At 30.8% G+C, this 11,928-nt stretch overlaps 2 protein-coding genes across 6 annotated transcripts in view; one reads left to right on the forward strand and one right to left on the reverse strand.

The window, feature by feature from the left end:
• LOC111047384 overlaps nt 1–11,630 on the forward strand; it is a 53,074-nt gene extending 41,444 nt beyond the window's left edge. For 3 of the 5 annotated variants that reach the window (XM_039443997.1, XM_039443994.1, XM_039443993.1), the window contains one exon: nt 10,917–11,630. In XM_039443997.1, the coding sequence (XP_039299931.1) occupies nt 10,917–10,925 (9 nt within the window). In that variant the 3' untranslated portion in view covers nt 10,926–11,630. Of the gene's footprint in view, nt 1–6,408; nt 6,591–10,916 lie in introns of those variants that run through there. The other 2 variants (XM_039443996.1, XM_039443995.1) reach the window with 1 other exon arrangement.
• Nucleotides 20–7,060, reverse strand: LOC120355527 (histone-lysine N-methyltransferase, H3 lysine-36 specific-like). Its single transcript, XM_039444002.1, has 3 exons — nt 6,918–7,060; nt 6,407–6,561; nt 20–3,987 (listed from the first exon to the last, which is right to left on the reverse strand). The coding sequence occupies exons 1-3, from the start codon at nt 7,033–7,035 to the stop codon at nt 3,877–3,879; spliced, it is 384 nt and encodes a 127-aa protein (XP_039299936.1). The 5' UTR covers nt 7,036–7,060; the 3' UTR covers nt 20–3,876.
• Nucleotides 11,631–11,928: the final 298 nt, after the last annotated feature.

The following is an 11,928-nucleotide window of genomic DNA, read 5'->3' on the forward strand; positions in this document are numbered from 1 at the left end:
ATAAATATGAAAATTTTGATTTTTTATGAGAAAGTGAATTTTTAAAATACAATTAGGAAAATTAAATTTGGAAAAACAAATTTGAAAATTTTCAAAGGAAAAAAACAAAAATATTTCTAGGAGAAAAAGGTTTTGATTTTGAAATGTGGAACGGAATCTATTAAACTGTCAAATAAGGAATAGTTTCAATTGATTTGAAATGATAATGATGATGATTGAAAAATAGAAATACTGGTAATAATTAACAACAGATTAATGAAGATTGAAAATTTTGTTCATAATTATCATACAGAAATAGTATTGCCTAAATTAAAAAAAATGGTCAATTGTTTAATATTTTTTCATTGATTGATGATGCTTGATTGACAGAGCTTAGTTGTGGAGAGGATATTCTTTCAAGTCAATTATTCCAAAATCACTCTCTCATTCCGCATAAAAATGAATTTTCCATTCTGCTTTATTCCAACGAGAGTTCCATTAAAGCTATTATATATTTTAAGAGTCCTAACACCAAAATGATGTCCTAGCCCAATGCTTAGATGATGAACTAATCAACAAAAAATATTTTTCAAACAAAAGATGGTTTTGAATAGAAAACTGTAGCATTGAGAGAGAGAGAGAGATTGAGAAACAGGAAGGGATTTGAGCATGAATTATGTTTAGATTTATACTATTGCTATTTCAATAATATTAAATATTTATTTGAATAATATTGTTATTTATTAATAATTCAATAACACTAAGCCTCTGCACTCAGGTTTTTTTCAAACCTTGCAGAGACTTGCTGTTTAATATATTTATATTCAATCCAATTTGATGGTATTTCATTCTTCATGTTATATTGTATTATAGTTTCTTATTACCATTGCCATTGAAATTATGTTTATATTGTTATGTTATATTATTACATTATATTGGTATGTATTATATTAATATCTTAACCTATCTGTTGGTATTTCATTTTATATTACATATTACTTTCTTACAACCATTGTCATTGTAATTATGTTTTTGGGAAAAATGAAGATTTGATTTAATTTGATATTGCAGTTTGGTGGTTAACTCATTATTCATTGAACAGCAGTAATTAGAGCATTGCGGAGAAAATCTTCCTAGTTGAATTACGTTCTTTGAGCAACCTGGAAGGTAAAACTAGTACTTGTCTATAAATCAGCTTGTTTTTTGGAAAAGTAGGGAGTTTGAAGTTCTAGACTTATCTGAATTTCGTAATCATTCATTGTATGTTGGTTGGAACAAAAAGGGTTCATTGTCGACTTTGGTCAACAGCTGAGAGAGTTTACCTCGACCACATAGTAGACCCTCTTTACCACTCAGCAAACTACAACAAAACCTCCCAACAACACCATACAGCTTGAGCCAACAACTTACAACAGGTGATCACTGGGGGGGGGGGCGAATAAGCAAACAGTGTGATTAAAATTATTTGGGGGAGGGGTCAAAACAATTATTGGTGGTGAATAAAAACATCTTTGGTTGAGGGGGGATTTGTATACTGTATTTGAGGTATTCTGGGGATTGGACAAATACTTTGAAATGCAAATACCTTGACTGGCCCACACAGGTGGCCTCTGCCTCAAGGCGGCCTCGGGCGCCTCAAGGCCGCCTTCAGGCCTCAGACTCACAAAGTGTGTGGAACCGATACTTACATCACATTCAACAGTTTCTCATCACAATGATACCTCTACCACAACTGGTCGACAAAGAAAATTTCCCCAAAACCCTATCATCCAAAAACCTTGGAGCATTCAATCCTCCATATTCATGATAATGCAGCAACATCTGAACGTCCAAACTGTAGAAATTCCTCTCAGAGAACAACAAAAGCAAGTCAAGAATGAACCGATTTGTTCCACCCAACATACAAAAGTTACTCTACCATAAAAAATCCAGTTCCATCTGTTTAAAAGCAATGTATTTGTCTGGTACAATGACTGTACCAGAAATTCATCTGAACCTCCCTCAAATTTATGAAATATCCTCTGCTTTGGCCATCAAAAGATCAACTGATTTTTTGAAAAATATATTTTGGCCTATCAGACTTATCAGTCAACTAGGCTGAAATAAGGAAACCTGTCCAGGAAATGCTCAATAGTAATTCAACTATTCTTGGATGAAAGAAGTTTTGGTTCCTGAATCATGCATGGTTGGTTATATGATTACTGTTTACTGTAAAAGACTGAAAATATTCCTAATAATTGAACCCTACAGATCTGTTTTTCTTTTTGGAGGACTTTGTATTAATTAAACTATTCAAAATGACAAATTTCAGTTGAACTAGATAGTAAATAGAAATTGTGGGCTCTTGAACAATCTTGACAAATATGAAGCTATGAAACTTATTTACTGTGAAAAAACAAAATTTCCCCAAATAGTCGAATAATTTAAACAGTTTTAGGATAATATGGTAAAATGATATTGAGAGGGTATTAAGGTCAAGTCAAGGTCGAGTCGTGGCCAAGTCAGAGTCAGTCAGTGGTCAAGGTGGAAGTCAAGATTGAACCAGAGCCTCAATTTTCTACTTGAAACATTGCAATTATCTGTCTTGGAGTTTGCAGACTTGAAACTGCAATTATCTGAAGGTAGAGTGCTTTCATTATTCTATTGATTTATGGGATTGGCCAATGCTACATATCTGGACTAATTTACAGAAACATACATGAAGATGATTAATTTTTATCATTGTAAGCGATATTCTACTTTAACTTTTAGGCAGATATTAATTTTTGTTCAGTTTAATTTTAATTTAGATTTTAATTGAATGTATTTATTTATTCAGTCAAGTATTATTTATTGTCAAACAACAAACAGATGTGTTTATTTTGCTGTTAGTATGCATTTTCAGTATTTTGTTAAAATTGATTTGAATTAGAGGTAGGAAATGATATTGAAATACTTATTATTCTTAATTATAATTATCTACTTTGTGAAGTATAGGGAACTATGTATGTTGAAGATAGATAATTATTATATTATTGGAAATTTAATTTGCTTATTTGAGGGTTTGTTTTTTAGAGGATTATCGCCCCGGTTGCACAAAGTCTGATAGCTTTTAATCCCGATTAAATTCCATGAGAACTAATAATCAAAGAAGCCTTATTCTCAGAAATGCCTATGTATTGAAAATTTTGGGGTCTAATAATTATTCCTTTCTATTTATTTATTTATTACTGTTATTACACCATCAATTTAAATTGGGCGAGGACATGTTATGCCTTTCAGTGATATGTTCTATTTTTGTAAATAGAGTTGGAAATTGCTAAAAAGTAATTCTATTTTATGAACAAATAGAAAATAATAATGTATTCATGAATTTATAAAAATTATCAGCTGGAAATTAATTATTTAAACAATGATCGAGTGAGGTTTGCAGTCTCCCTGTCTGTCCATCAAGCATGATCAATCAATCAATTCTAAATTTAATTTGGAAATTAAGAAAATGTAATCACAAATCTTGTAATATAACTTTTTTTTAACAATAATAGATTTGAAATTGGTGAACTAGCATAACAATTTTATTATTGGAATTAATAGCTACATATTATGATATTCAGTTGAAATTTGATAATGATACTCGATTGATAATAATTTATTATTGTAGGCCTAAAATCATCATCATTATCATCATCATAGAAATGAATGAATGAATAGTGGATAAATTTGTGATAATAGGCTATATATATAGTGACTGTTAAGTGAGCGAAGTGAATTAATTTTGAATATGGATTGAATTTTTATTCTTAATAAGCAATGAAAATGAAATGAATTGATCTTTGTCACTCACCCTACAGACACTGTACCCTCCTCTCCAGAGTACTCCTTACAAATCACTTTTCCTTACATTGTTTCTAATGTCCTTCACTCAAATATATCCTGCCTCTCCAGAGCCTCCTCCACTATAGCATCTATTTCCGCCGCCAGCCTCCTTGGGATTTTGCAGGCCTTTAAATTTTCCTTGTTTTTTCGGTGCTGAAAACAAAAATCAAACCTTGAATGATTATTTATTTTAACAATCATTATCATACATTGTATTGTCTTCATAAAAATTTGTTTTATTCATTCATTCAAGAAGAGAATTGCTCCATTCTCATTAAGCATGATTCGCTGAATCGACTGTATTGTAGACTATAAATTGTTAAACCCTAGCAGATCGCATTAGGTGACGCCGGCGATTCCAACCATATTCAATCAAAGCTTGAGCATTTTCCCTCTGCCGTCACCATTGCAACAGTGTGCACAATGTTTGATATAGAAGTATTTATTGAAAGCATATATTTGTATCTCTATCTCGTAGCATTATCAGAGAAATCAATGTTGCTGTATGGAGTCAATTGCTAAAGATTATGGATTAGGGCAGCAGCAAATTAAAAAAAAAACCAAGTGGCACTTCTTGCTGCTGGGTTATCCATTGTGAGATTCAGGTTATAGAGTCAGTATCTTATAAATCTCTTATATAGATAGCTCTATCTATTTCCAACTCCACACAGTTGCCGAATTGTTACTAGACTATGCACAAATATAAACTACCAAAATATTTCATTTCAATAATGAGAATTTATCATCAAATTATGGAAAAATATATCTCCATGATGTATGGAATATATTTAAGATATGTTTTATAATTATTAGAAAGAATCATTAATCAATATCATATCAGATTTACAGGGAATACTTGAATCAGAGCTATCCACTGTAGTGGTGGAAAGAAAAAGTGGCAACAATGACTTCCTATCATTTCCACTGTCTTTATAACATGAATCTCACTATAGCTGTTCCATTCCAATCTATATCATTCAATTACATTTTAATTGTATATAATAATTAATATTCATATAATGATTCAATATTTTGTATTATACAGAACATTCCTAAAGTCACACACATTCAAATAAACATATCTGTGAAAAGTGGGGTTTTATATTCATTGTGTGGCTACTGGAAGATAGCATCACTGTTAATGAATGAAAAACATGAATGTGTACAGATTATAACATGTATACATTATTGTTTTGTGTACGATAATGTAAAAGCATACCCTTTTTCCAATAGCAAGGAGTGTTCCTTCTTGAACAGTATTTTACCAGTATTCAATGCCCCCCAAATTTTGTTCCAGTGGGGTTAATTTTCAGTTTATTCAGAGTATAAAGCCTACTTTTAAAAACATCCAAGATAACCCCATTTGAAAAAATGTAGAGGCATTAGAATAGGTTTCCTGTAAAAGACAGTTCGAAGAGGAACACTCCTTGCTCTTGGCAAAACCACATGCTCACATACTCAACAAAAATGATAATAATGAAAATAAAACAATACTGTAGACCTGTTGTAACCTGCACACAATAAATTTTTTTAAATATTTGTCTTTTTCATATGAATAGTGATGCTATCTTTTGGTAGACACAAGTAATACAGAGCGGTGCAGAGGAAATGCATGTTTTTCGAACAGCCAGTACTCGTCAATGGGAGGGGTATTGCCCTGGAACGAATGTTGGCAGATGACCCATACTATGCCATTTCAGTTGCTATGGGCATTGGAATGTACAACATCATGTGTTCGCTGTTAACAAGGTTTTTTTTAGAAACAATGAATCTGTAGTCACAGTACAATATTTTTCCGTCAATATTTTATAGTTGGGCATTGAGGTGCAATGCCTGATCAAAATATTGTACTCTGATGGGTTGCAGCGTTTAGGAGTACTAGTTCTCTGATGAAAAAGAAACCACCTGGTCTTCCCCATTCCCTGGAAAATGTAGAGTCAGAACGGCAGTTGTTACTAGTCCTAGATGATTGAGACGAGGATATGGTATCAGGACTTGACGACACTAACTCCGTCTACATTTTCAGGAGTATGAACTGAACAGGGAAGACCAGGTGGTTTCTTTCTCATCAGAGAACTAGTACTCCTGAACGCTGCAACCCATCGGAGTACAGTATTTCGATCGGGCATTGCACCTTGAGGCCCAACTCTAAAATATTGACAAAAAAGCATTGCACTGTGACTACAAATTCATTGTTTCTAAAAAAAAACTGCTTCACAGCGAACACACAATGTTGTACGTTCCAATGCTCATAGCAACTGAAATGGCATAGTATGGGCCGTCTGCCAAAATTCGTTCCAGAGCAATAACCCCCCTCCATCAGCCAGTACTAGCGGTTTGAAAAACATACGTTTCCTCTGCACCACACACTGTATAAACATCCCATTATTCATAGACAGGTTTATTAGGATTTTTGCGACCTAATGAAATTGCGTACTCATATTATTAATAATTCAATATTCAATTTTATCTAATAATATAATTAATCAATATTTTGTGATATTGTAATAACCAAATACTGTCATATTGTAATTACTGCAATATTTACTTAGAAATATGTTGTTACACTTACAGTTTGGATATAATTTTTCAACATGTCATACGGAGTGTGCTGGGGGTTTGGTGCCCTCTCAAAGGGCACCAAATAAGAGAGGCCCACCCAGGAATGCCTCCCATCCCCCATCCACTGCACATAGAACGAAATTCTATAAACATCGTTGGAGCACACTGAAAACAAACATGAAGAAAAAATTAAACTTATTCTGCTTATTGTAAAAAACTAGTGAATATGAATACTGTAATAATCTACTCTAGTAATAATCAATTGTAATAATCAAATACATGTTGGTGCATTACAAATGTTGTAATTTTAAATTATGAAAGAGATAGATATAAATGAATAGATGAAAATTCAAAAGGGCGATAATAATATTGTTATGCATATAAATATGTATAATTTGTAAAATATGTAATAATATATCATTGCATTTGTATATGAATAAAAATAAATGAACAAACAATACAAGAAATGCAATAGCGGACTATCCGGAGTATTGTTCAAGTAGATAATGTTGATGACTTACTTTTCCTTTTGTATGATCTCCCATCATTGTCTGTTACAATGTAGCAAGGCCAAAAAGGCTGCTTGCCGATTATTCCCCACATAATGTCCCCTAAACCTAAATTAAAAAACAATGACATTTTCAAACTAAGTAACAACTATACATATGTATAATTATTCAAAACGAGTAGTTATTTCAATTTTTTTACATTTAAATCATCTACTTAATGGGCTAAAATCATACAAACATATAATTACAAAAATATTTGGCCTCCACATCTCCCCTTACAGCCAAACCATTCCTCCACAATAATGACAAAGTAGCCATTATAATATATATTTATTATACATACATATTATGTATAATTCTTTATAACAAGTAGTTATTTCAATTTTTTCACATTTAAATGTACATCTACTTAATGGGCTAAAATCATACAAACATAGAATTACAAAAATACTTGGCCATTTCGAAGAACAAAAGAAGGATGTGCAGTAGTTGTTAAAATTTCGTTACCGACAATGACAGGATAAGACAATAGAAAAAACGTTTCATAAACAGTTGACAATAGCGGTACGTCCACAAAATATGAAATATGGTCTTTAAATATTCCACAATGTACTTTGCTTAGTTTCCATAACACACTAATTTTATTTGAAATAAAGCTGACATTTGAGTTTTTTTGTAGGAGAAAAAGATCATCATGAGAAATAATAGAAGAATGCAGTATTTTCAATTTACAAAATTCGAGACTAGTTACAATGTCAGATATTTTATTATTCAGAAGCAGGAGCGAGTCGAATAACAAAGAGGATTGCTGATTCATTTCCATTCGGTTGGATTCATTGAACAAAGAATTAAAGTAATTGCTGATTTTTAGATTATTCGCTCTGATTACTTTCATCTCATTATTGAATTCGTTAATTAATTTCTGATTTACAGCAAATTGCTTGTCGACATTGTTACTAAGATGATATTCATTAGATTGGACTGTCTGCAAAATTTTGTCATATCTTTCCTTATCATAAGCATCCATGTTCCCAGTGATCCACGAAATCGCGGATCCTAAACCATTAAAAAGACCTCTTTTCTGCCTATAATTAACTGATTGAATCTCATTCAATTTATTCTTAGTGTATTTCAAATTCAATTTCATAATACTTAAGCGACTCTTATCAATATTATTCCTTTTAGCGAGAAAATCAACAAATGTTTCAATATTACTTAATTCTAAACGTAAATAACTAGTATTAATATTATGAACATAGGTAAAAGTTTCATTAATTATATGAGAATTCTGTATCTTGATTGGAGCAATACCAGATGTTCTGCTCAAATCTACCATCTTATAAGACGTTGCTGGGCCAGCAACAGGAGAATTAGGGGCAGTACCATCACGTCCTGTAACAAATAAATCCTTTTTCTTACCCTTCACCGGTTTTTTAGGCCGTTTCATTCTGTTAGGGTGCAATTTAAAAGGGCGTTTTTGGATAGCTTTAGGATTCCTAGCTAATTGCTGTGTTGTATCGTAATTTACTTTGATGAATTTCGGTTTTGTTTTCTTATTAAATGTCGATTTTATGTGTGGCTCGTTTTCAATTTCAACATTCTTCTCACGATTAACATTCAATTTCTCAGTACGTTTTTGTTTTTCTTCTTCAATTTATTCTTAATCATTTTATGCACTAGGTTGACTCGTTCAAGATACTGTTGAGAAAGTTGTTCAGTTACTAATCTCTCTGTTATTCCGTTTACAAAAGGGTTATTCGATATTCCATATGTTATTTCCATAGGAGACATTTTCAAGGTAGAGTTTAGAGTATTATTGAAGGCAATTACCGCTAATTTCATATTAGTTTCAGTAGTGTTGGTTTTATTTTCAAGTTGAATGGCATTCAGAATTTCAATAAGTGTAGAATGAGTCCTTTCTACCAAACCTTGCGAGTCTGGGTGTCCGGGAGTAACGTAATATGGTTCAATGCCATAAAGTCTCAGGAAATCACGTAGGCTTGCATTGTCAAATTCACGTCCGTTGTCCATTTGTACAATTTTGGGTATGGGGAAAGCAGAGAAATAGTCGTTTAAGCATTCTTGGATATCGACTTGGTTCAAACTTTTTATTGGATGGACCGTTAGCCGTTTGGAAAAACAGTCAGTCATCGTTAAAAACTTTATTTTGTCATATTGGAAGCAATCAATCTGTATTTTTTCGAACGGTGTTTCAGGAGTTGGTGTGATTTTATAGTCAACTCGAACGGGTCTCCTGTCATATTTAACCTTTAAGCAAACAGCACATTTATTAATGTAACCAGTCAATTATAATTTATCACTGGTATTTTTTTTAGCCAGTGAGTTCATGATAATAAATTGAGATTTAGTGGGCATTTAGGATGCAAGTCCAACATGAACTAATTTAAAGAGTTATGAATCACAATACAGTATGTCACTGTATTTTTTATTTTTTGTTACAGTGTTTATTTTCCGTCCTCATAGATTCTATTAGATTAAACGGAACTTGACAAACACATATGATCATCATGTGTATGATAAGTTATGTTCAATCTAATAGAATCTATAAGGACGGAAAAATAAACATTTTGTTAATAACTTTGGTGTAAACACAGCCAATAAGTTTGTCACTTCAACAATAAGAAACAGTTATTTTGTCAATATTTTGAACACAGCAATTCTATTTAGAGAAATAATAGCCTGTTGTATTAGGCTACATACAGAAATGTTTTTGCAAGTCACATTATGTTTCTTCTACATAAGAATAATTATCTAATATTACAATTAATATTTAATTACAACTAATGTAGTAATATTTATCTGATAAACAGTCTTTTCTCAAATAGTCTCTCCTGTTTATCATTTGATCAGTCTTCAAAGAGATATCACAGTTATTTACTGCTGAATCACTGATATATTCCTGTGGGAAAATCACGAAAGTAGTTTGGCCCTTCTACAGAATCAATTCAATTTGCTAGCATCAATTTATTTCAAAACAAATAGAGTAGAAATGTTGTATGAATATAGAATTACTATTAATATAGAATCAGTGGTAATTATTTACAAGGTTGAAATTTGTCACTTGAAGCCACCTTCAAGTAGGTACTCTAATAATCAAAATAGCCTATAATAAACTAACCTAGAATACATTTTTTAATTTTAGCTTTTATATTCTTTATAAATATTATATAGGCCTATATTATATGTTTTGAATGTATCCTAGAACAAGAATACAATAAATAAACTATAATAATCTAATCTAGCTAATTTTTTGGGGTTTTCTATAACTATTACATAATATATAACCCAGATAAACTAACCTAATTTTTTTGTGTTTTATAATTTTATTAATTTTTTGGGGTTTTCTATAACTATTACATAATATATAACCCAGATAAACTAACCTAATTTTTTTGTGTTTTATAATTTTATTAATTTTTTGGGGTTTTCTATAACTATTACATAATATATCACCCAGATAAACTAACCTAATTTTTTTGTGTTTTATAATTTTATTATTTTTTGGGGTTTTCTATAACTATTACATAATATATAACCTAGATAAACTAACCTAATTTTTTTGTGTTTTATCATTTTATTATTTTTTGGGGTTTTCTATAACTATTATATAATATATAACCCAGACAAACTAACCTAATTTTTTTGTGTTTTATAATTTTATCAATTTTTTGTGTTTTATAATTTTATTAATTTTTTGGGGTTTTCTGTACTTGTTAATATAATATAACCTAGATAAACTAACCTAATTTTTTTGTGTTTTATAATTTTATGTATTTTCTGATGGTTTTATAATAATATATGAAAGTAATGCCTATAATAAATAACCCAAACCTACTCTATTTTTTTAAATTTTTACTTTTCTGGTTCTTATAATATAGGCCTATATAATATATATTTTTGAATGTATCCTTTAACAACAATATATTTCATAATAATACAAGAGTAATGCTTATAACTAAAATATAAATATTTTTTTTTCAATTTTAACAGGAGATATGACGATGTGTGAAGCGTTGTCTGAAGGCTGATGAGGCTGGAGAACTGGAGGATGATGAGGAAGGGAATGCAGACACAGGGGAAAGAGGCAAGCTGAGGCTGGAGAGGCATTTCGAAGGAGACAAAGGCTGTAGTGCTAAAGATGCAAGTAAGTACTGGAGCAAGGAGTTTTTATTATGAGTGATTCATTCAATCATTTCATCAATATGAAATTTGGATTTTTATGAGAAACTGTTTTTTTTTTTTAATTTTGTAGATACAGTGGAAAATTATGATTTATAATTAATTTGGAAAATACTAATGTCAAAATATATCTAGGGTGAAGTGGGGTTTGATTATAAAATGTAAAACGGGATGATTTAATTATGATGATGATGATTATAATAATTGAAAGATAAAAACATTTGTAGCTAAGAAACATTGAACTCTGATAATAATAGTTATCTTACAAGAATAAGTGAAAATCTATGTTGTTTCTTTGAAACCTATAAAGTGTCTTAAGACAGTCCATGTTCTACTGTACAAAGATGGATGGAAAATATTTCATTGATTGATAATGCTTGATTGACAGTCGTGGAGAGCAGCACACCTTCTTCACTTCAATTATTTTCAAAATTATTACCCTGCCACATAAAATTACATTGCAATTCTGCTTATTTTCAACAAATTTCTATTAAAGCTCTCCTATTTTTCAAGTCTGTAGATCAACAATACTTGTGTCTTGGCTCAATGTATCGATGGATCAATAAAACATTAATTTTTTATACAAAAGATGGTTCTGAATAAAAAATGCAGCATTGAGAATGTGAGATAAATAGAAACAGGAAGTGATTTAAGCCGATAATTGACCATGTTCCAATATTTATTCTATTATATTTCAATTACTGCAATTATTTGGTTGTTAATTTTATTTTTATATTCATATTCATAGGTGGAAGAGGAGTCTTAAAAGCAGCTGATAAAATAATGTTTTATTTTATGATTTTAAAATTCTAAAGATTTGTTT

The sequence above is a fragment of the Nilaparvata lugens genome, unplaced genomic scaffold, assembly GCF_014356525.2.
Source record: "Nilaparvata lugens isolate BPH unplaced genomic scaffold, ASM1435652v1 scaffold2486, whole genome shotgun sequence".
NCBI classification, from domain to species: Eukaryota; Metazoa; Arthropoda; class Insecta; order Hemiptera; family Delphacidae; genus Nilaparvata; species Nilaparvata lugens.

Coding starts and splice junctions, on each gene's coding strand:
- LOC120355527 (XM_039444002.1), bottom strand. CDS start 7,035: ATGTCATTGTTTTTTAATTTAGGTTTAGGGGACATTATGTGGGGAATA. Junction 6,562..6,917: donor GAGATCATACAAAAGGAAAA/GTAAGTCATCAA, acceptor GTTTGTTTTCAG/TGTGCTCCAACGATGTTTAT. Junction 3,988..6,406: donor TGAAAAATTATATCCAAACT/GTAAGTGTAACA, acceptor TTTTGTTTTCAG/CACCGAAAAAACAAGGAAAA.